We start from the raw sequence: 25612 nt of genomic DNA on the forward strand, positions 1-25612 counted from the left end.
ACAAATTAATTATAATTTTACGCGAAACCTAATTACGAGCTAGTACAAAGGCTTTTTATTCGTCGAAGCATCAAATCAATTTTACGCCAAACAATTGTGCTGTGAGATCTCAAGGATACAAAGGAGAAGATAAAGAAAGGGCGGAGGAATAAGTGTCAAGCGATCTTTTTGATTCTCTTTAGACATCGTATTGTCCACATTTTCCTATTATCTTTCCTTTTGTTGACAACGACTGACCGGATAAATTTCCTATAATATTTTCTAATATTAGATCTTTTTCCTTTCGAAGGTATTCCAAAGGTAACGCGAGCTGGAACAGTAAATTAAAATGTGATTCGATCCTATGTCCATAATGACGTTAACCGATGTCTTACGACTTCGGGAATCCGTAAATAATCCCACGATCTCTTCCAGTCCGGAAATAACATTTAGCCATCGTCGTCGATCGGACAAGATTGGATCCCATGAGAGTTAGAAGCGTGCCTCCAATCGAAACGACAAACGACCAGTTTGATGTTCTGCCTTTTCTATGAGATTAGATCGAAAATCGCGTTTGTCGTTAACGAGAACAAATAATGATGTCCTGTACTCTCAAACGGAATCTATCCTATGTAAGGCCACTCCTTTCGAATACTTCACCAACGTAGCTTACCAACCGGGTAATCGATATCAAGTCACGTACATTTATCACTGCTGTCGTTGCAGCGCTCCGGCCTAGCCACCTTAAGAATAATTGGACTAACAAGAAAGACTTGATGAGGCCAATAACGATGTCGTTTCGTCGCTGATCCAATTTCAAGCATCAAGACCGCGAGGTTGGATTATAGTACGAATACGTCGGGTTAACTTTGATTCACGAATTCGATGTCAATACCGTTAACTCGAGAGTATATATCTAAATAAAAGTTAATGTATATATATGTTTTTTGATATCATCTTAAACGTACATGTACCTACCTTCCAGATTTTAGACAAGAAATTCCTTGTGAAAATGATTATTCTTTATGATTTCTGTATATGCTGATTTATTGTATTTTATATATTGTGAATTACACAGTTAGAATGTATCTCTCAAGAATTTTTGAAAGAAAAATAAAAAAAGTCCGGAGCAAGAAAAATCTGAAGAGAAAGCGGGCGTGGTCGTTGAAAAGTAGAGACAGGACCTTAATCCTGATCGAATTACAATATTTATGTAGAATGTATAGTAACAATAGTTACAATCATATAATAATAACGATAATTTTAACAAATATTTATAATGGTGGTAATAGTAGTGATAGTATGTTGGGGAACATACATGTAAAGTGGACTGTAACTAACCTTTTTAGATATTTTCGTTTCATATTGAAGTTTACATATATGTTTGCATATATCCACTCTGATATCAAAATGGTCAGATAGACTGACTTAAAATTCGTATTGAAAATCAGATTACATAGAATGAAAATTCAGATTTTCGATTTCGACATTTAGCACTTCAAAAATTGGGAAAGTCATAAAAATAGCTATTTGTAAAATAATTTCAACTAGCAATATAAATTTTTTCAAAATGTTGTATTGAAACGATCAAAGAAAGCGACTTGATCAAATATGTTCAAGTTTCCTGCATATTACATAAAATTGGTCTTTACCATAATAGAATTGCGTAGTAATGACAGAAATAAAATTGCAAATAGATATTACAAACATAATTTAATACGTTAGAAACTTGAAGAAATCAAGTAATTTTTCCTAAAACAAAAAATTCATAAATAGCAATAGCAATTAAAGCAGAAAAACAAAGCTTGCTATCCTGTCGGATTGATATGAAAGAAATTGAGAGGCAGCAAGCCGACTACATCGACCGTATCTAATGTGAAAAAGCTTTGGCGAAAAGGCAACGACAGCTTTTAGCATCCAGATTGGAAATAAAAACATTTTGAAGTTAAAACATGATGTACTGTGAGTGACGGTCGTATTTAATAAAAGTAAAATAAATTAAACTATTGGATTGATTCGTAAACAAGTGAGCGCCGATATAAGTAAGAATTTTATTATAATAAAATGATAGTTATTTCTAAATCAAGTGAATATTATGTAAAATTAGCAAAATGACATAATGCTAATCTACGATAATCACAATATTGGTGTAATCAGAGAATACTCCTTGGATCGTAATTCTATAGAGAATCCGAAATTTTTTTCGGAAGATTTTTCATAAAAAAAAAAAAAAATTATATTGACTGCATCAGAACGATTCGGTCGTACGCGAAAGGCGAATGCGGTAAGATTATTCATGAGCCGTTGGAAAAGCGAATACGAGACCGAGTTACCCGATAAAAATCTGCATTATTGCCGGAAGTGCTCGTCGACGAACTCATGACCGTGCGACCGAATGGTAAGTGTCGCGAACCGTGCTTAAGGATCCACTTCGCTTCGAACGTCGACCCATTTGCTTTATACAGGAACTTGGCTTTATTGCACGCTCGCATTTCTTTTGCGCCCTCGCGGCCGATACTCGACGAATAGAGTATTTCGAAAAGATCTTATCCTATTTTCGTAAGCGCTTTCTCTCTTATGATTTCTCACATGATAGTCAAAGATAATTCTTAGATTCGAACATATTCTCAAATAAGAAACGTAATGTCATTACATACAAATTTCATTTAAGAAATTAAGAAGTATTGTTCGTTTCCTTGTAACTACAGAATTTTCTTTAAATAATTACGAGAAGGCGCATACCAGCAAAAATATTCTCTTGTAAAATCTCAGAAGAAATTCTATTCTTTAAGAATAAACTTTTTGCGCGCGCCGAAGACGCTCACAGTTTTCATCGATCGTGTTTCAGTACCCATGGAGTCGATACAAGGGGTGGCAGGTCAAAGAGCGATTTTACCTTGTAACATACAACCACGAGAACCAAACGACGCCGTCACTATGGTCTTATGGTTCAAGAAGGATAGCGGCGATCCACTATACAGGTAAGCCAAGCGAGTATATGCGATTCATAAACCTTGCTCTTTTCTTTTTGTTTCCTAACTATATTCATACGATTTTTCATCAGACTTATATTTAGAAATGAACTTTCTAAGAATCGACTAAACAAAAAACTCGAAGCGTCTTCAAAAAGAAAAATATCCGCTTTAAATGTGAAATAAAAATGAATAAAATTTAAGAGTATTATCTTGATATAATTATTGTCCTCCTCTTCTTGGTCTCACCGAGATTCGTACAAAAGAAGATAAATAATGTCCTCTATTGTGGTTTGCAAGGCTATGTAATTTCTAGATTTTGTAAATAAATAGTCTTTTCTCTGGCGGAAAGGAACGATAAAAGAGAGAAAGGAAAAGCGAAAGAGAAAAACAGCAAGCTAAAATGTCGGTGATTACAATGAAAGTAAATTATTTCCTCCTACTAGCTCGACGGGGAAGAACGAGAAAACGAATTCATTTTTATCGTTTTTCCTATCGAATGAGGTAAAATCATAATCATCGATGAGCATATACTATTTAGTATATTGTACACGGAACATTCGCGTTACCAAGCGTAGCTATCTTTCTTGTAAGAAAAAAAAATTATTTTTATTCCTTGTCTTACGGTATAAGTTCGCAATTGTTTGTACATCGACATAATGGATTCGGTCGCTACTATTGAGAAAGAAAGAGAGAGAAAGAGAGAGAGGACGATCATACGGAAAACCAGGGATTTCGCTAAACCACAAATCGTCTTGCTCTATCCTTTACACGTTAGTTTTGTCGACGGACGATTCGAGCCTCGTAAATATCTTCTTTATTGGGAGAGCCATAAAAGCAGGATCAGAACCGAACCGAACCGAAAGTACTACCGTTTTCCGTGGTAAAGCACGTAGAAAAATGTTTCGTTCCCCCTTTTACTCAGGAAACATCTTCCTATTTGAACATTACGAACTTTTATTTGTCTGGCAATAGTAGCAATACGTTTCGATGTGGCTCGTATCTTCGAAAGTATCGCTAAGTTTCCAAAAGCATAGCAATTTTTATTTGCGCGGTGTAATCTTATTAACAATGATTTTAGAAAAAGAGACTGAACGACGAGTAGTTTCTGTAAAAATCGAAATATTTTATAAGAACACTGCTTTGCTGATCTTACTGTAATTTCGATTTTCTACCATCGAGCCAAAAAGAATTCCTAGTGGAAATGCTCGGAAATGGTTAAAAGCATAAACTTCTTTTATTTAAATAACGTGACTGACAGGTGCCGCTGAGTGTAGTACTTTAGTACATTCCTAGTTTCAACGGGTATTACCTATATTAAGGACATTATTTTAATGCAAAAAATTGAAGACAAAGAGATTATAGAGATACTAAAGTCGTAATCGCCGCAGGATATAATGCGTATTCTTGCAAGGTAGCTGTCGGAATTTATCTCAAAATTCCTCCTATCTCGACGGAACTCGTTCTTCAATCGTAGTTCGCCGAACGATATAAGGCGAACGAACTAACGAGACGAGCCCTTGTAAACGTTTTATTCTTGTCGAGCAGCAGATTTTTATGGTTAACGAGGACAGATAACAGCTCTTTGAAATAGCTCTCACATGCATTTTCGTTATGGCGTAGACTCGCACAGCGTTATTGGGTTTCATACCACGTCGCACTTTACACCAAGATACAACTAGGAAAAAATCATAGAGCCACGTTGAAAAATTTTTCATTACAATGCAACTGTAATTAACAGCACGCAGACAACAGTCTCTTGAAGAAAACAAGTTTTATATGAATTTGTCACTATTTTTCGATAAAATCATTTTTTCTTCTAATGAAGAAATACCTACATATTATATCATGCGTATTTTCGATCTTATCGTTTCAATATCGATAATACTCTCCCTTAGAATATTCGATAATCGAATATCATCGTGATGGAACGATATCGAACGATTTGAATTTATAGTCATGTATCCGCCTTATTATCGGACATTCGATCGAATTCAAGTACAAATTCGGATATTCAGTGACCGATAATATCATAGACACGAGTATACCCATGCATATCCCGTCATCTTTCATAAGTAGATGATAGTAATATTGCTCTTCGAGCTACGTATTCGTCGATCAATTTCCGCGAATATTTTCTCTATCCCAACGTAGATGCATATTTATATTTATTTATAGTTATGTACGATTTATAGATATAAATGAGTACGAGCATCTCCATTCATAATTTAAATAGGCATTTATAAAAAGATTGTCCTGCAAGGAATTGAATAGATTAACAAAAGAAAATCTTGAACTTGAAAATTCAAAAAATTATGAATCTTCGTAGATATATAAAGAATTTTTTTGCGAGTACAATACTATTCTTTTTTGCTGCCGTTTTTAGTCTAAGGGAGTGAAAAATGCTCCTACAGTTTTGATTTCTTTCATTTTTTTTTTCTTCGAAGCTCTTATATTAAAAAATTTTATTTAAAAAGTTGTGCCTTTTATATATATGTATTAAACATTTTGTTTTAAAAAAAAGATATTACTTTTTTTAATGATTGCAAAAAGTCATAAATAAAATACTAAAAGATGTTTTTGAAATTCTATAATTTTTTTATATAAATAGAGAATGTTTTGCTTTTTAAAATAATATTCGTATCCTAGCCTAGGGTAATCGACAGCTCAATTATTTTTATAAATCACATCTATACACATACACACACATGCATATTTATGATATATTATATGTGAGAGTAGCATGCGAATAAAAACAATGAACGTTATTCCAGATACTAATACTTGTTATTTACTTTGTTCTCGTACACTCTACTCGCAATATTGACAAATTTTTTTTGTATATATAATATATAGAGCCAGAATTTTATTCGGTATTGATTTGATAAATCTATCACTAAAATCACTTCATATAAAAATATTTTATTCTTTCAAAATATATTTAATAAAAATATATCCTCCTTTTAAATATTTATATCATTTTTAATGTACTGAATGTAAGTATTTATTTCTATAAATATAAGATAAATATTATTTAAAATAATCTCTAATATATAGTTAAATTCGCGTTTCAAAAAAAGTATATGCTAAAATACAGACTTGCTTTCCTTCGAGAATCAGAACGTAAGATATATAATTTCCACTATTGTTTTCTTCCTTATTATAATTGCTTTTACTTACTATATGTGTATAAGTAGATATATATAAATATAGATGACGCCATGATCTATTGACGATAGAAAACGATTGAAGTAACGATAAAGATACTCTCTCAAAAGAGTTTTCACAATGAGCATTGTAGCGTTTTCAAAGAATATAAAGCGATTGCAACAAGCTCGAGAGAGGAAAGAGAAGATCACAGTAACGATACATCGAAACTCAAAAGTCTTGTTGTTAGCTTTATATGTGGGAAAGGGATGTACGTGCACATCTATCATTGCGGTCATGAGAGCGATTTCTTATAGCTTAACATATCGGATAACGAGAAAGCCCCAATTCGTCGCTCCGGTTAAGATCCAATGAGCATCGTCAACACGAATGCAAACGTATCCCCGGGCACATCCTTAAAGCTTTAAACGTGCACGACGTGATATTGCGCTCGGTACATTATTAAGCCGTGTTCCCTCCTATGCTGCTCTCTCACCGAACTTTCAACCCTTATTCAAAAATAGCTTGGTGACGCGTCTCATTTGAAAGACCTCTTTTTACAAAAAAATATTTCTATCCACTCTCCTATTTTTCCCTGTCCCTTAAATTCTTTTTACGATTATCCAAAATGAAAGAAACGTATAAAGCGCCAATTATGTTAAAAAGATAATTTTTTTGTTTCTGGATAGTTTAATGGCGGGAGTACCTAACCCGATCTCATTTCTTTCAGTAGATTTATAATTTAAAAGTGAGATATATATATATATATATATAAAGTTTTCGTTATTCTCTTTCAAACGGTATAAATTAATTAATATTAACGAACGCTAGTCAATTACATTAATATATGTACATTTCATATAACGAGTCTATATTGACAACTCCTTTCTTGCAATATTTGGTGTTTGAAAAATCAAATGCAGTGTCGTGTTTTAATTATCGCAAATATATGAATAAATTTGTAATTTTCTATGAAAACTATAACTGCAAACATTTCTGAAACAAAATTCGCATCTATTATAAACATATGTATATTATTAAATACGTAAGTCAAATCACATATCAAACCACAAAACGGATGCAAAGATATTATAAATTAAAAATTTATTAATAGCAAAGAAGAGAAGCGAAGAAGATGAAACATGCGATCGATTAAAATAAAAGGAGGAAGATAGAAAGAAATAAAGATAGAGACAACTTTCTCACGAATTTCTCCAACAGCAAGGCCAACAATTGACAAGAAGCGCTGATCGCGCTAACGGTTAACCACTGATGGTACTAATGCTGACGCTGACACGTCGTCGTTAGGTGTTAACGGTGCAAAGCCTCGCGATATTCAGTTAAACGCTACCTCCGCGGAAACGTTCTCTCGTCGATCGAGCGGACAATTGTCCTCGCGTTCGCGCTTCCATTGTGGTAGCCTTACGTGTACCGATTAGGGGTGCATGCTTGCCCGTTCGTACTTGGGTACTCTCCCTTGCGGGAGAAAGCACGAGGATAGTGTTCATGTGTGCGTTACACACCGGCTCGAATTATCGTGCTATTGTCCGCATCGTCGCACGGTATAACGGCGGATTTCTACGATATGCTTCGTTCTACGAACGAATCGGCAAGCCATAGGTATTATCAGTTATTGTCAGCTATTGTTGCGCGTCGTTCGTTCCACGATTAAACTGCTGTCCTTTCTGATTTACACACTGCGATGTCCGAAAATATGCGATTTACTTGCAATTCAATGAACAGTGATCGATATGCTGAACATACGCACAATGTATGAGATAATAGCTCTTTATTCTATGCTCGGTGAGCCATATTTTTAATGATATTACATTACGCCAGTGCGGCAGTGATTAAATGGTATTTGACTAATGAGAACGCTTCGAACGCATATGAAGATTTATCCATAAATGTATCGAATGGTAGAAACTCAAAGACTATTGATACCATCGTAAGTATCTTTAGGCATGCGTATCGTATATAGGATTACATTACAGACTCAAGTTTCATCCTGTCATCTTCACCGTAGTTTCTAATTAGTCCCAACTATCGAAGGACGAACAACGATCGATTTGTGAACATTGTCCTCGTTTCGCATTAACCGCTTTCAATACGCACAATGCTCTAATTTCACGACGGTTTATAGGTACGTATCATTTCGAGATATGATCGATCCCGTCACTTATGGCCGACAATAGCATCGGTTTACTCGTATAACGTCATCGAGCGCATTTTAGTACGTAATTAAAGCTCTTCTCCAAATGGACATCACGATTTCTGTGCCTTACAGTGATACGCAAATATTCGATGCGCAATCGCTACGCAATAAATTATTTAGTATAATTTGTTGGAAGCTACATATGTTGGAACCAACGCGAACCTATTTCATCCTAATATATTATAACATTTTATACACAGGTAACAAATAAATAACAAAGCTTTCGAAAAATGTTTAAATATTTCTATCTTGGTATAATTTTATCGAAAATAGAACGCCAAACAACTTTTTATTATCGTACAATATCTCGGTCGATGATTCACATTACGCACTCAGGCCGACGAAATAAATAGCTAGCACGAATTCAAATGCATTCATTTTACAGGCAGTAATTTTACCGTCGGCATTCCGTTCGCTTAAAGCAGACGACCGGCAAGAAAAAAACTGTAGAACGCATCGGCAAAGCCTACGCTTGCACATTGCTATACGGAGTTAAAATATGCTCATACGCGCTATTCCGTTCTATACTGTATCTCGTATACTCCGCAGAAAAGCGTCTACCAACTTTTTTACGACGAAGATAAAAGATGATCCGTTGCTTTTCTTCTTTCTAGAGGAAGCAGCGGATTTTCGACTTTCCTTTTCGACATTCGTGACTTCAGTAATTCGACTACGTCAGTGTCGTCAAACTTTTATTATTTTTCACTTTTTACAATTTTGCAAAATATTTCTTATTAAAGAATTTGGTAATATCAGGAAACGAAACTTTCGATTCGATCGTTTCATAGTGTAGTTTTTAAAAATCAAGAACTATATATCTCGCCAACATCCTATACTTTTCAAACACGCTCATTTCACCAGTATTACGAGTAAATAATGATAGAACTCGATGCGGTTCGGTGCAGATGAAGATCATTTGTAACATTCGAACGGCAAGCTGTCCTTCGATTATATCCATTTTTCTTGAGATCGTCTAAAACCATTAAGTACTTGTACGATATTGCGTAACTATAAAATATATCGATAAAGAATTACAAGTATCGATTTCTGCCGGGTCATCGTCTACTTTCGGCTCTGGTCGGCAACTTCGTTCGATATCTCGAATATACATACTTGCCTAACTTGCGTCGAAAGGAACGAATCGATGTTTCTTCTGGCACAGAATAAGTGCTATACAAACCTTTCCTGTTTTTCTTATCGTACACGTTACCCTCGTCTTTCGATATTCGTATTTTCGTTCATGATAATTTTATACCGACTTCAATGTTTGAACGTTATTATAAATACTGTATTCTTTCCCTGTTAAATGCGTAAATATTAATATAAGAATAATATTAGATAGTGATTGGAATTTAAACATCTAAATTGCATTTAAAATATTCAATAAAGGCAGCACATTAAAATATTGCAGATGCCATTCGGAATAAATACTGAAAACTGAAACTTTGAAATAACCCATATATAAAGTATTGAATAGTCGGAAGATATTTCAAAAGTAAATTACGTCTGAACTTTTTCTGCTCAGATACCATAAAAATTATACGCAAAACTGGCTAGAGCATTTTACGGTTGGATATATAACGTTTGGTTAAACTATTAATATTTTTTCAGGCGCTAGAAATGTTCGTGCTTATCGTGCTAAAACAGCAGCGCAACAGCTTTATCTCCGTTCAAACTTGTTTCCGGGTCATTTTTAACCCGCTACATTCTCCGATAGGTTATACGCGATATAGACCATTCATGTCGCACGTTTAAATGTTCTCTATTGTGGATAAAAACGAAGTATTTCGGATACTTTATAAAAATCGAAAGTATCGTTAGATAGAAATACTTTTATTAATGTTGAACGATACTTGAACGAGAATTTCATTTAAAAAAAGAAAATAGTCGATGATGTTGAATTTTGTATTCATCAATGCTAGAGAGGTAGAATTTGCCTATCTATATAACGATAAGAGAATAGAGAAAGAGAAAAGGAGCAAGTAAAAGAAGTTATCATTGCTGTTGTCGCAGACTCCGGTAGCTTTTATCTGTTTATGCTTTATTTTAAGGTGCGAAGCGGTCCATATTGGAACGAAAACGCACGCGAACCGTGTGTAAACTGCAAACATACCGGAGAAGACGTCCAAACGACGAATATAAAAATGTTGCTCCCTCCGTGAAGCGAGTCCCTTTTGTTTCTGTCATCCATTTATGCATAGCGACTGCTGCTGCTTAATCCTCGCGCCTCTTCTGTTCCTCCGACCCCTCCAGCTCGACTAGGTGCCCTTTCCTGTCTCTTTTTCTCTCTCTTTCTCTCTCTCTCTCTCTCTCTCCCTCTCTCTCTTTATTCTTTATTACTCTCTTCTCTCGCTTGCAACTCTACTATAACCACGTCACAGACTTATTCCAAGCTCGTTTAATCGTTCGCACGTATTCCAAGCCAAGAGTCGTAAAACCATGCAAGAAAAAGATGGTAAAAAAAAAGCAAGTGCTTCATCTCTACTACTGCATTGTGACCTTTGAAAGAATTGACAAACGCGTAAAAATTAGTTGTGAGTATGGATAAACAAAAACACGAATAAAGGAATTTTCGTCCCACTTATTTTATTGACCATCTTGAGAACGATAGCTGAATGGATTTAGGTATATTGAAATTCGATGATATTAAAAAGTCCCTGAAAAGGTCTGGGAAATATCGAAGGAACCATTTTCTTGGCAAAAAGATCGATAGCGGACGATGTCGAGATTTGGCTTGGAGCGAAGAGTGAAATAAGGAATCGAAGGAAGAAGAAAAAGAGTAATGGACGGCATCGGAGTTATTGCTTTCGTAAGAGAACGATCCAGCAAGAGAATACGTGGATGTGCGATATTGAATGACTTACGAAGAGATATAACGACGTAATTTGTTATAACTATCGTTATTATTATCCACGTGAAATTTTTTTCCAATTTAAAATGATTATAAAAAAGTCAATTGATTCGTAAAAATAAAAGCTATTTCAATGAAATCTAATTTCACGAAATAATTCAAATCGAATATGTGTTCTCTTGTAAACCTTTCAAATTAACGAAATTTTCACATCTCGTATTAATCTTGTTCAATGTTTGCGACACAAAATCACTGTAAATGTCAGTAATGGCCATATAATCGGATATTATATTCAACTATTGAATCGATATCCTTCTCTCATTATGCCAGAGCAGGATTCTCATTTCGAAGAATAATGGAAGAAAATGGTGGATTTCACAATGATATTTGAATAGAAGAAAGATGAGCGAATAGTTGGTATCGTGATTCTAAAGGGCTTTGACGAAATCAAAGAAATATTTCGATCGAGAATTTGTAGCTTCGTTCAACTCCGATGAAAAGAAAAAAGAAAAAATACAACTCTGACCAAGGTATTAATATTATTTTTATCAGACACATCGATGAAAAAAAAATGTCAAATATAGGTAGGAATACAAAATATTACTTTATTAAAATCTTTGCTATTCCTTTATGACTAAAGAACTTTTAATTTTACAAGGAAAAAAATTAATCTCATAGCAATCTTACACCATAAAACCTTTTACAAATCTATCCCGCGATTAAAATCCGCTTTGTCATTGTCACTCGCGACAGCACGTGACTCATAATAGGTAAAAGTTATAGCTCAAGAATTTCGTTCGTTCGTAGAACGTTTCTGGAAGTGAATGAGGACGAAAAAAGTAAAAAAGCATCTTCCACTCGATATTCTACCTCGTTTGTTGCATACTTTTTAACGCATTGTTAAGTTGACACTTAAACATGAACCATATACAAGAATAACTCATTTTTTGATCGCATTCGTTTATGCGTTCGTTCAATATATTATTTATGACATTTTAAAATATGTATACTGCGTAACGAGTAGCCGACTGACGTTGCTAGACGCTAATTGCAGTCGCTTCTCCTTCTCCTCTCACTCGACGTCGACGCCTCCGCGTTATTAGAATTTCTGCGAACCCCGTTTATTACTACGTCAGAAGGATATAATCTCTACGGACTAGGTTTTTCGCCTCTGGAGTTTTCGTAATTAAATATCATTTTGTCATTGTCACTCTTGCCGGCCTCCGGGCGAGCACCCGTGTCGTAGAGCGAACGAAAGTTAGAGCTAGCAAATTATATTTCCTCCTCGATGGAGAGTGTGTGTAAGAGAAGGAGAGAGAGAGAGAGAGAGAGAGAGAGAGAAAGAGATAAAGGAAAAAGGAAAGAAAAAGAAAGAGCGAGAATGAGGGAGAAAAGGGCTAAAGAGAAAAAGGAAGGAACGGAGAGAAGGGAAAAGAAAAAGAAAGAAATACAGTGCCGCAGTGGCGACGCCGTCTGCAATTACAATGCTTTAATTTTATGCGCGAAGTTAAGCTCCTTTTAAGAGTCCCGAGAGTGGTTAAATCCTCCAACCCCCTCCATGAAACATTCGTTCTACTGACACTACCGTATTCATGGGACTACCTTCTTTTAGCTCGTAGAAGACAGGGCCGCTTTCGGAAGGCGCTAGCAATTATTTTAATTTGTTTAGAGGCCATCTGCCTTCTTTGCTTTCACCTCCTATGCCTTTCTCGCTCTTCTGTCTAGTTTTTCCTTCCTTATTTCGCTCTTCCTTTTCCTCCTTCTTCTTCATCTTCTTTTTCTTCTTTCTCACGCCTTAAAACGAATGTTTGTCTCCGAATCCTTAACGGACAACGTCTTTACTCTTTTAAAAGCTTCTCACGACATTTGTTGTTCGAAAAATTCATCAGTGTTTTCGAAACGATCTCAGTGCTATGCTAACTCAATGTTATGCAATATTATTAATATGTAATTTTAGTGGAAACTCGTAGAACCGCAACCATGTAAATTTCCGCTATTGACCTCAATATATATTACACATCCTCTTCTAATTTCCTCTTTGACAACAACATTAACTATTCAGTTTTGATGCTTCCATCAACCAATGCTACGTACGGGTCACTACAGTTAACTCTCTGAATTAAGCCAATGAGCGACAGCCTTGGGATGCTTTCATATCCTTCAATATAAATACGCATATATTTGTATGTATTTATAGTTAAACCTACAAGTATCGAGAATGCAAACATGATCATCTCTACATAATATTTATCGAAAATATTTTATTCTAGATTCCTATAGAAAGAAATTATTATAGCAAGGTAATAAAAATGAAGGTTTGTTATTAAGAAAATTCGAATATGCTGAATTTAGAAAGCATATGGCATGAAATTCGAGAAAGATAGAAAAGTGGTGATAAACACTTAAAATATATAGTATTATTACATGTCATTCATCGTTTAAAATAACACAAAATATAAAAGCTTCAATTTTTCCAAGAATCCAAAAAAACAAAAATGATTTAGTCCATGACATGGACGGTAAAACGAGATTGATTAATTCTCCTCAAACGTACTGAAAATCTTTACAAACCTATCGAAAGATGTTTAATTATGTTTTTAATTTTTTGACGCTTCTTCCGACTTAAGAACTACTTAAGAAAAAGTTAGATTTGCTTATAATTCTAATAAACAAGAAATATATAATACTCAAAAACATTTCAACTAGATGTGCTTTACAGCTATAGATAAACATGAAAAATATTCTTCGCACGATCATATCGGCCCGCTTTAACTTGTGAAGAAACTTTATTAATTTAAATTAAACTTGTCTCATACAGGTCTCGTTAAGTTTTCTCAGCGACGCGGTACTTTGATTAGCATCGAGCATTAATAGATTCTTCTATAAGTTCTTCCATATTATATTTCATGCTCCTTTGAATCAAATTAAATTTCAACGCGATCAATATACAATTTTAATGAGTTATTACAGTAAACAGTGAATCATAGAGAATAACTGAACAATCAGGAACATTGATGTGAACAGTTAACCACCTGAAATCAAATTCAAAAGGGGTACGAAACACGCTAAGGGATAACGAAGGAACAAACGACCGACCATAGCTTAGAAATAGACATATCGATCCAGCTTATACGTACTAACAACGAACAAAGAGAAAGCGTAATCATGAATATTAGCATAAGTTTAAATTAAATAATCACATTTCTTCTGTTTGCATCATTCATTAATCATATAATTTCAAAATAAGTGAATCTGTGGTACAACTTAATCGTTTGAGTACTAGTGCAGTAGTATCGCGCTGTTCACATTTCATGTCTGTGCTTCAGGCTGTATTACAGAATGGTAAAGTCTATAGACATGGATAGAAACAAGCACTATATTAGTAAAGATACAAAACGTATATTAGGCGAAATTAAATAGCTTAGGAACCGAACTGTGATTTTTGAAATAATAGATTATATGTTTTACTATAATAACTTACAGATGCAGTGGTTGTACAGATACGCACTCAACGTACAATAAAATATAAGATTGACCTTGAGTTCGCGGAATGCACAAACGTTTACATTCTCTTAAGCGTAGATATATTTTACAGACCTCCATGCGTCAGGCAGTTAAATATCGCGGTGCAGTAAACAGTCTTGCAAAAACTGAAGTAGGATAGATAGTTTTCGAAAGAGTGCAAGAAACAGACTAATAGAAGACCATCATTCGCAATCTCACAACCTGTTCCTCTCTCCGATGAGCAACTTGCCAAATTTTGAGAAATCGAGAGCGCAGAACATATACGTGACCATTACCCGAAAAAGCGACGATCTGCAAAAGACATTTTCGAGAACACGTAACGCATGAATAGCACGAAAGATATATGGCGAAGTTGGCGTTCGATGACAAGAAAGAGACACCTAACAGACTCTTATCAGATAATGCAAAAAGGATTCAAAAAACAAAAAGACCATTTTAGCGCCACAACAAAACGATATTCTGTTATTTGTGGAATACTACGTGCCATTGCGACATATGAAAGCGATAATGGACTAGACGACACGCGAAGTACGTTTCTTATTACTCTCTGTGGTAAGCAAGATACAGTAAGACATATTATATGATAGAACCAGTCGAACGATAATAGAATTAACTCGACTATTGATTAAAGCGAGAGTACTCATCGATGAATCCTCGAAAGGTGTATTAGATATTTCATTGAATAATACTCTTATTGTCGGATCGATAGTCTATGACGCGATATATTTTGTTAATTTCAAAATTTCGTATTCTGTATTTTCAATAACGCGTAACAAGAAATCTTAGACTTTTATCAAGATTTAAAAAGTGGAAAATGGATAACCCATGTTATAAGTGAAAATACGAAAATGGTAGATCTCAACGCGTTCCTTCTCACATACCAAAAAATATCTTCATAGATCCCAATCAGAAACATATTAAAATTTTTAAATTTAAGAAAAGACTCCAGAACTTTTCAAAATCTTTTTCGCGAGATCATATCGAGATCCGTATTTTTGTGTGAAGTTGTTATTCTATTGTAATAAAATTATTTTTACTCGAACTTAATTTTTCAAAGATTTTATTAATTAAAATTTCCGGAGGTCTTTCATTAATTGGATCCTTCTTGACGATGTGACACTTTAATAGAATTGGAGCATCAATAGATTCTTCTACAAGGCTTCCAATGCCTACAGAACAGAAAGAAAAAGAATCATCTATTTTTCTATTAACCCAATCCATTAAATCACCGTCTTTGTTTTTCTAATACCACAATGGCGCTTAACGAATTGCTGAAGGATGCGCGTCAGTAACATATTCGAAGGCAAGGATGGACGCGTATTAAATCGCGGCGATAAATTTGCATATCGAAGCTGTCTTAAGCTACTGTTTCATCGTCTTCGTTGAAAATCGATCCAATCTATCTTACGGTCTCGGATAAACCTAATAGAAGGAGATGAGGAGACGGCCGTCGAAACTCGAAGAGATGTCTGCGGTATACGTCGTTTTTGGGGATCGAGCGCTTATCACGAAACTTCCTCGAACTTTGTCGCTCGATTAGACTCTCCAACTCGTTTCGATCCTGTTTGAGCTGGTAATCGAGGGGGACCGAGTGAGGTAGCCAAAGACGACGGAGGGTTTGTTCTATTAAAGCTAATTATGGAGCAACAAAGAGAACGTAAAGCAACGACTACGACGACTACTACCACTATAATGACGATCTATCTCTTGAAATTGAACAATTCCTGAAAAGGGTATTGCGAAATTACTTTCTTTCTATCGCTTTTAGTTATATACTAATACGTATACACGATTAAACGTTACAATCAAATATCTTTATTCTCTATATCGTCACGACGATTAACACGCTTGCCCGAGGATGATTACTTCGACACTATCGGCAACTACAGGAAAGGAAATTTCACCGCGACGATGTTAGACGTGGTATGGAAACGGACAATTAGGCGATTTGTATTCGTATTCCGCAGGAAATGACAGCTCGTATAACTAGCATTAAAAAGCAACGATTCGTAAAATAAAAGTTTAGTGATATTTACCGTCTGGCGGTTACGAGCTATCGTCATTTCATGGACGATATACAACGGGGATGAAGCTTCTTTGGGATATTGCAACCCAGACTCTCGGTCGGTCCCTAATACTATCTTTCTAGGTCCGAAGTAAGAGGTTATCTGACTCTCTCAGTCGAGTGCACTTCTTGGTTTGTATCGAGTTTGGAACTGGGGATTCGAACGAGAATACCGAACCTTTCCTTATCCTTTACCCCAGCTTATGACGAATCGCCAAAGTTACTCCAAAAATTTATCGTAACCGTATAATCTATTTTTCGTTTTACAAACGTTAAAGACTTTCGTTTTGTGTTACAGTTACGATGCAAGAATTCGACAGTTTGGAAAAGCAAAGCTATGGAGTGCGCCAAATTTTTGGGGTCATCGTGCTACTTTTCGTGCAAATCCACCGGCACAGTTGACGATTCAAGATATTCGTGAGAGCGACGAAGGTGTATATAGGTGCAGAGTCGACTTTCGAAATTCTCCCACGAGAAATTTCAAAGTCAACTTCACCGTTATTGGTAAGTCAAGATATTCAAAGTCGAAAGTTGCAAGCCATACGTAATCTCTTTTTCGTTACCTTGATCGCCGATAAACTTCGACGAGTATTGAAATCTTTATGGATGTTGGTATTTAACAATGATTACTCGTTTAATAAGATTTTGATATTAATCAAATTAATTGATAAGAAACTTGCAATAAAATAATATTTACTCATAACGAGAACAAGCTCTCTAAGATTAATTTATAAAAATTATATCGATATACTACTTTGTCACATCTTTTGAAAAATTCATTTTAAATCGATTCAATCCTGAAATTTGTGCCTTCATATCGAACTGATTCAAACTTTATAAACTACTCCACTAAATCAAGTATATTTAACATGACTCGACGCGTAACGAAAACTATGCTGAAGTTTCTCGTCTGAGAAATTAAGAAGGCCGAGATGTTCCAAAGAGAGATCAAAACTTCATTTGAGTATGCTTTTATCAACCTTTATTCCATCATATAACATTACGTGAAAGAAAAGTAACAGAAGATATCTTATCATAAAAAAAAATCAGTAAAATAATAATCCAATGTGAACGGATGACGTTCACAATTTCCCATAAGTTTGCTCAAGTTTCCTCTTAAACGTTAAAATTATTTATATAGATGATCGATAAAAGATCGATTTCTAACGACTCTTTGAAGTAACAGAATGTAGACTCAGAGTTGAGAAGTTATTTATCGCATCGAATTAGGAAACTATTTCACGTTCCTCTTTCCATTTCCAAAACCATGTGGTTTTCGAGAATGGAAGCACGTAAAGCTGAGTAGCATCTTCCACAATACTATTTAAATTTTAGAATGCGATCGTATCAAGTCAACAGAGATATTCGCTTTAACGTTACTAAAGTTTTGTACTCAAGAAACGAAACTACTTGCTAACTTGCTGAGCTTTTGCAAAGTCGCATTTGTTGCAAGACGACGAGGGAAGCTCAGTAAATCGAAGAGAAAAGAAGAAAAGAGAAGATGATAAAAGAAAGAAGAGAACAAAGAACAGGTGGAAATAAGGAAAGGACCGTAATGGCGGTCGACTTAACGTTCGAACATCACCCGTTAACGCGAATTTAACCGACTACTCGAACAATCAGTCAAGCATTGAAAACGAACGTGCTCGAAGAACGAAATGTTTGAGCTTTCCCGCTGGCATACGGTTTGATGCAGAAATACAGAGATTCGCAATTAAATACAAGCACGAAGCTATCTACAAACGAGCCATCGAAGCATTTCGTTCAATTTGCATTGGAATGTCGTCGAGCATAGCAGAGCTTTGTTTCTCGGCTCATCCGTCATCGTATGTACGCTTGCGTTCGACAAGAATATCTATATGGTATGACTTCCTTTTTTATTGATCCAAGAGGAAAAACAGGAAGAGAAGAAGTGTTTCAAGTATCGCGTTGGCGATAAGAGCTTGGAAGAAGAAAGTTTGCCGGACGACGATGCTACAAGAAGGAGATGATTCCTGAGAGTCTACAGGAGAGGATGAGAAAGTAAGAGTAACAGAGACCCAAAGCATGGCCTGACTACACTCTGTTGCTAATAGAATCGAAGCGGTACTACGACTTGCGTTTCCTTGGAAACGCGCGAGCTTCGTGCATCTCTTCTTGCCTAGGAGAAAGCCAAAGTCCTTTCAGGAAGCTTCTAACCGAATTTACCCATCGATCGACCATTAAACTGATTGCGAGTTAAAGCGTGGTTCGTCGGTTCTGCGCGTTCACCTTCAGAGCAATAGCAAGAGAGTGGTATAGAAGATCGAAAGAGAAGCGTCCAGAGAAATAGTTACGACGATACAAGAGTTCGGCCGAGTAACTACGATATCCTTCCCCCTTCTCCAATACCGTGTGTTTTTCGATTTTTAGAAATTTATTTTGAAAGGAAATACGAGAAGTCAAATCGAGGATAGTCAGCTCTAGTGACCGAGAAACCATCGTCAACGAAACGCGCCGGATACCTCGTTTTATGCTCCGTTGCGCATCAGCGCCGATGCGGTGCTCACGGTTAATTCCAGAATACACGAACACCGAATGCGCGAAAGGATATACTCACGCTTTACGTCTACTCGAACTTAGAACGAACTCGAAATAGTTACGTTAGAACTATGCTTTCCTAACGATCGAGACTTCTTAGCCATACTCGTTCTCCTCTTTAATCTTTACTTCCTGATTTCGACTCTTTTTTACGCTTCAATGAGCCAATTCTGTCATCCAAATTTCCATGCAAAAGCTCTTCTTCGTCGTTGGAATGATACACAGTATAAGATTAATTTACTTATTTGCTCAGCGTCTTGATCCTCCACTCGCTTGATACTTTCCTTCCCATTGAGATAACTAATTAGGTATCATCGAGAAATTTCATCGATTTTTTCATCGTTTTCTTTATTCCTTTCTTTTGATTATTGATTTTGTACGATATCACACGTTTCAGAAAAAAAAACTGTCTATGATCATACTTTAACTAAATATCAAATCAGATATATAAATAATTTACCAAAGAATTGTATGATGAACTCTCGTACAATTTTAATCCATTAAGAGTAAACATTTTCCCATAGTTCTCCATAAGCTCGATGATCCTCCGAAGGGTTGATAAAATCATTTTTCCTTATTAAATTCACAAACGATCTTCCTTTTCGAACGGACTTCATTGAGGGTACACAAAACTGAATATGCTAGAACTAATGAAGAAACATAACACTGTCCGGAATACGGGTTGTAACGTTAAATATTTGATACCACATCGATGAAAAGCTATAGGAGGATCTAGTGCCAATAGAAACTCATTGGTGTGCTTTGTTCTGGGTAATCACCCCATAGCCTTTGTTTGAGAGAAATCCTAGATTGTACTTCCCTAAGCTCCGTATTTCGACCTACGTTGAATTCAATGAAACCAGGACGATACGAAAACTGAATCACTTCGATATATTTCGTAAATAATAGAAGAACTTAATAACGAAGCAGTGTTTCTTATTTACCTCGGTGATCTTTCCAAAATATTCATTGTTGATGACACTTTTTTTTAGCTCGTATAGCTTAACCATGTTTCTTTTGCAAAGAAGAAATCGCAAAGCTTTCATCGAGATGAAATAGCATAGAAAGAAGACAAATTTTTCGAGGAAGGCTACGATAATGGCGGAATATAAAAGCGGAAAGAGAGAAATTGGGAAAGAACGAAGACAGAAGGTAGAGACGGAAGACACGTTTTGAAATTTACTACGCGGCTGGACGACGAGACTCGTATTTCATCGTTAACGGCTCCTATGGAAAATTCAGAACAGACCTACGGGCAAAAGCGCCCTTCTAGTTTGCGTAGAGTGGCGGTTCCCATTGGAAAAACGTCTCACCCGCGGTTATCTTTCGTACGTCGACGCTTCCGCCATCTCTTTTCTCCTATTCCTTCTATACCTCAGTGCATGGAATCTGTCATTTCTCCGGAAAGTTCCGCGTTCCCGCTCTCAAAAAGCTTCCGACGGTTTTTTTGCCTTACACAAAACGCGAAACGTTCAAATATTTTCCGCAGTGACGTCGTACTTTTTTCCTCTTCGCTGATTCACCATCGTTGTTTAAATCCATGCTATTTTCACGCCTATTTATTCTATCGTTTACCAACTTCAAGCCGGAAAATGTAACATCATGTAAATGGATTATCTTCAAAAACGAAAGGATATTTAGAAATTTTATTAAAATATTCTATTTGAAAGAATCAAGGTATCTCACGATGTTTATCGCGAAATAAAAATAAATGCTATATTAAATATATACGATTGCTTGAAATTTTCGATAAAATCAAAAAAAAATATAAGTGAAAGAAAGAGAAAAAGAGTCGGAAAAATAGTACTATTGCGACGAGTAATATTTTCTTGGCATTTATTTACTTAACGCATCTCGATAAACGAGTCGCGTTTTCTTGAACGTCGCGAGCGAACACCAGTTAAAAATAATTTATTGTGAACGTGACTCACCGTTTTCGAGGAAACATTTCTCGAGTCGGTAATGGAAAACGCATATTTGAGATACATTTGCTTGTCTCTCGCGTGCACGAGTAAGGAAAAGATTAAAAAGTTAAAAGAGAAAGAAGAGCGACACGGTAGTTAGACGCGGTCTAAACTGGGAAGAAAGTTTCCTGCGAAAACGCTGGTGAGGGATTTCCTCGAGAGAAGAAAAACGAAGGTAAGAAACGGAAAGATGGTAAAGAGAAATATATTAAAAAAAAAAAGAAAAATGCTAGCAAAAACGAAAGAAGAAAAGAAGCTAAGAATCTGCGAAATTCTGATTTGACCATAGCGAATTTTCTTATAAAACACCATTTTTAATTCGGAGTTAATCGAAAAACGCAAAAATATTTTCTCCCAAGATTTCTTATCGCTAAAAAACGAAATGGAAAAGAATAAGCGTTGAGGCCGAGTTCACGTTTCGCATCGTGCAACTTTGCACCGATGGCTGAGCACACGTGCGCCTATACTACTCGCATAATGTAATACGTATACGTGCATAGAATAAGGTGTAATCGAATCCCTTCTAGAGTTTCTTTATTAGAAGTTCATGTTCCGAAATACTTTTCTTTTGAATCGTTTTCTTCTTTTTCTTAATCATCTCTATCTTTTGGTTCTCATTTTTCATTCCCTTATTCTCTCTCTCTCTCTCTATCTATCTCTCTCTCTTTCTCTCTCTCTCTCTCTCTCTCTCTCTCTCTCTCTCTCTCTGTCTCTCTCATTTTTTTGCCTCTCGTTTTCTTCTGCGAGTTCTTTGCAAAAGTTCGTCAACCGCCAGAGGGAAAACGTAGGAAACGTAGCGTTGCTCGTTAGACGAGAAAAGAGTAGCAAGAATTTTGAGGTATTTCTCGTTCTCCTCCGGAAAAAGAAAATACGAAGGTGGTGACTTTATCGCCGGTAGACTGTAGTAAACATTCGAACAATGAAACGTATAATTGTGTTTTTAAGTAAAATATTGATGCTAGCAAGTAAACAAAAAAGAAATAAAAATCAGGACTCAGAGGTATCATTAAATCGAGTAAAGGCCTATTCTCGAGTCTACGTTCGTGGATTCAAATGCAAAGCATTCTCAAGGGTAACAGCTTACGAAGTAACAACTTACAGTAGTATTGCTATGGTAAATGTCCTTTCGCGAAATCCCTCCAAGCGATCGTATAAAAAATTACCAATCGATTCGTCGGCGCGTCATGAATCATAAAAGATTTCACTGGTCGTGCCCTTCGAAATCCTCTGTCCTTTGGTACGAGCGACGGCTGTCGAGCGCCATAAAGAACCAATGGAACGATTCGTGAACGGAAAAGCTGCCATATTTTTCTGCACCAAAGAGCTCATTCGTCTTTGCGGACGTTCGCACCCGAATTGCTACGGACTTCCACCCTCCTTATGGTTCTTCGAATATCTTCGAACTATCCTCTCCTCTATCCCTTTCTTCTTCGTGCGAAATAGATAAGATGAAGCCGCAATTTTTTCTCAAAATAAGATATCGTAAACGCATTTCGAAGATGGAAAGATTGTTGACACGTCTATTTTCGATGTTTTAACCGTACCATCGGCCTTGGAAGATAGACGACATAGACAATATGGTTTTTCTTCGGTTTAGCAACGAAAAAAAATCATGTCTCTTTTCATAGGTACTTACTGCGACAAACGATAGCTAGAATTGCTAGAAGTCTTTAATATTTTATCAAGTGTTTCTTGAAATTCGACCGATCGCATTTATCGTAAATCAACCGTGCACGTTCTTCTTGGTATTCGGAGCATATTCGAAAATACGCGAAATAGCACGGTATAGCACGCGTATATATAGATATAAAGTGATTGAAATATTGGTTGATATCGATATATATATGTGTATGTGTACATATAAATGAAGAGATAGCAGGAAGACCGAATACTTCACGATATTTCTTTTAAGAGAAAATGGAGTATGTACGATCCGTCGAAATATCGATAAGTCCATCCGACTATCATCGACGACTAGTCCATGAGGATAGTTTGAAAAAATCTTGCGCACCAAGAATATTCAATTCACATGGAGGATTCACCAATATCATCCCGATATACAGAAAGTCGAACCATATACCTTCGTTTGTGCTTGTGAGACGCGTTCCTATTTAAGTGCTACTCGACATTCCTGCTACGTTTCCACCCACTTGCATTCGAGTTAACTTCAAAGACGTTCTTGCCTTGTATCAGATACAACGGCAAATTACGTAATTAACATGATCAATTTGCAGTGAATAGACAATTGACCGAGGAAGAAAATTCCTTTGGAGATCCGCAAATAGAATATGGCCGATATTGGCTCATTGCTCGAACGAAACGCAAAGTTTGTTAGACATGATTCTAATGACAGACATGTCATTCAAAATTTATTTAATGTCTGTCCATTGAATGCTTTCGAACGTTTTTCAATACCTACTCTTAATCTCAAAACTATTATAGACTCATTTATTTAAGCCTAAGTTTTATCGAGATGGGACAACTGCGATACAGCGACATCACTTTTACGTCTTTGACATTCTCGACGTCAGAAATACGAAGTAAATTGCTATTATTCGTCCTGATTTCGTCTGCTTTTCTTCTTTCGCTTGTTCTCTTTCTTCTTTTGCTTCAGTCTCCTCCTCTCACCTCTCCCTTCCTCTCTCGTATAGTTCTTTTCAGTTTTCCAGCCTCCGTCAATACCCGACAGTTTATCCATTCTCAATCGTAAATGACCGATCGAGAATCTGCGCTTCGACAAGAAAGCCGGAGTACAACAGGGGTAGCTGCAATTACTGTTCATATTCCGATACGAAATCATGAATGGTGCTTCCTCCTTTCCATTCCTCGATAGTTCCCTACGATACCATATCCTTATCCATTGTCTCCACTTTTTTCTTTTCTCCGATTATTGTATGCACTTTCCTATTCTCCGTATTTCCGTTAAGAAATTGCTTTGAATTATCCTCGACAAACTCCATCTTTAAATAATATTCGAGAAAATAATCTTCTTTGTCGGTCTTCATTGGCTTTTCACGACAACGAAACGAAATCTGTACGTTTTTACCTTTTCGATGAGAAACCTACACTGAAACTTTAACTTCGAAATCCTTTAAATTTTTGCAATTTTCTTCATCAAAAAAAAAAAGGAAAGATAGCACAGATATATCACGTTGCATCGAGTATCGGTATACTCGTTTTATAGAAACAATTAATTTTCTGGCCATGATTTAACCCGTTTGTCGAAAGAACGTAACGTAGTTAAACTGGCTTTGTGACTTACTCGATCTTCTTTCCGAACCTTTTCACTCGTCGCTCCTTCGAATTCTAATGGTTTTTAAACGGACAAGCCAGTGATAACATTTACGGTGAGAAAGATGCGCTTCGAGATAGTTTTCATCCCTGGAGACGAACTTCCGATCCCTCGTAAAAATCTAAGATCTTCGACGCTCGCGGTAAAGACTTACTCGACCATCTATCTCTCTTTTATCGCTCTTTTCACTTTTTCCCCTTTTTCCATTTCCTTTCTTTTTTCTTCATCCACTCTCATCTCGAACCATGCGAAGCGCCGAGTATAGCGAACGGCAAAGATTCTCATCTTTCTGAGATTCTACAGCAAATACTAAAATGCTAATATAAGAGGATGTCGTCGTTTGTATTTACTCCTACTTTTTTCATATTTAAAGCAACGAACTTGACAATGATAATAAAATATGCAAAATCAAGGAAACGGAGTGTTATTTGGTGTCTTTTTGACCTTTCGATATTCTTCTTCTCACTTTATCGATGAGCTCTAATCAATAACGGTTAATGAAGATTTGTAATGCTCTTGGTTTTTATTTATAATTCTCAGTCATGCTCATACAGCGAACAATCAAGAGTACATACAAGATGCAATAGCCGAACGACCTATTTGAAAAGTTAACCGTGAAGACTTCCCTCGGCCTCGGTTTCTCGTTCATCGAGAAGATTCTTTAACGAAGTGAAGATAAAAACATTATCTACCTGTTTTACAGACAGGTAGTATGAACAGGTGGATACGACACAACACAGCACACATCAAAGCGTATCGAAAAGACAAACGGCTTTGTAGATGCATCGACAACAACTCGATTTCGAGAACGTGTCGTCAGCTCGTTTCTCCGTCCCCTCGAGAGAAATCGAAGATATTTTCTTCGACGATACGAATACGATTTTCGTGTGCGAACGATCGCGCCAGTTGACGTAGTTTTACGAGATTCTCTGCTTTCTGTTGTTCGTTTTCTTTTTCCTAACGAAAAACTTCGCGCAAGACCGCTGTATCGACACCTTTGAAAAAGCGTCTCCAGTCCGATCTAAACTCTATTTTCGTCAAGG

The 25612-nt window shown here is 36.1% G+C and overlaps 1 protein-coding gene across 1 annotated transcript in view; it reads left to right on the forward strand.

Moving 5' to 3' along the window:
- The window catches only part of LOC127066020 (nephrin-like), a 112673-nt gene that overhangs the window by 14315 nt on the left and 72746 nt on the right, over positions 1-25612 (forward strand). Inside the window, exons 3-4 of the mRNA XM_050999159.1 lie at positions 2828-2960; positions 17053-17258. Coding sequence (XP_050855116.1) covers positions 2828-2960; positions 17053-17258 — 339 coding nt within the window. The remainder of the gene's footprint in view (positions 1-2827; positions 2961-17052; positions 17259-25612) is intronic.

The sequence above is a fragment of the Vespula vulgaris genome, chromosome 9 (assembly GCF_905475345.1).
Source record: "Vespula vulgaris chromosome 9, iyVesVulg1.1, whole genome shotgun sequence".
Lineage (NCBI taxonomy): Eukaryota > Metazoa > Arthropoda > Insecta > Hymenoptera > Vespidae > Vespula > Vespula vulgaris.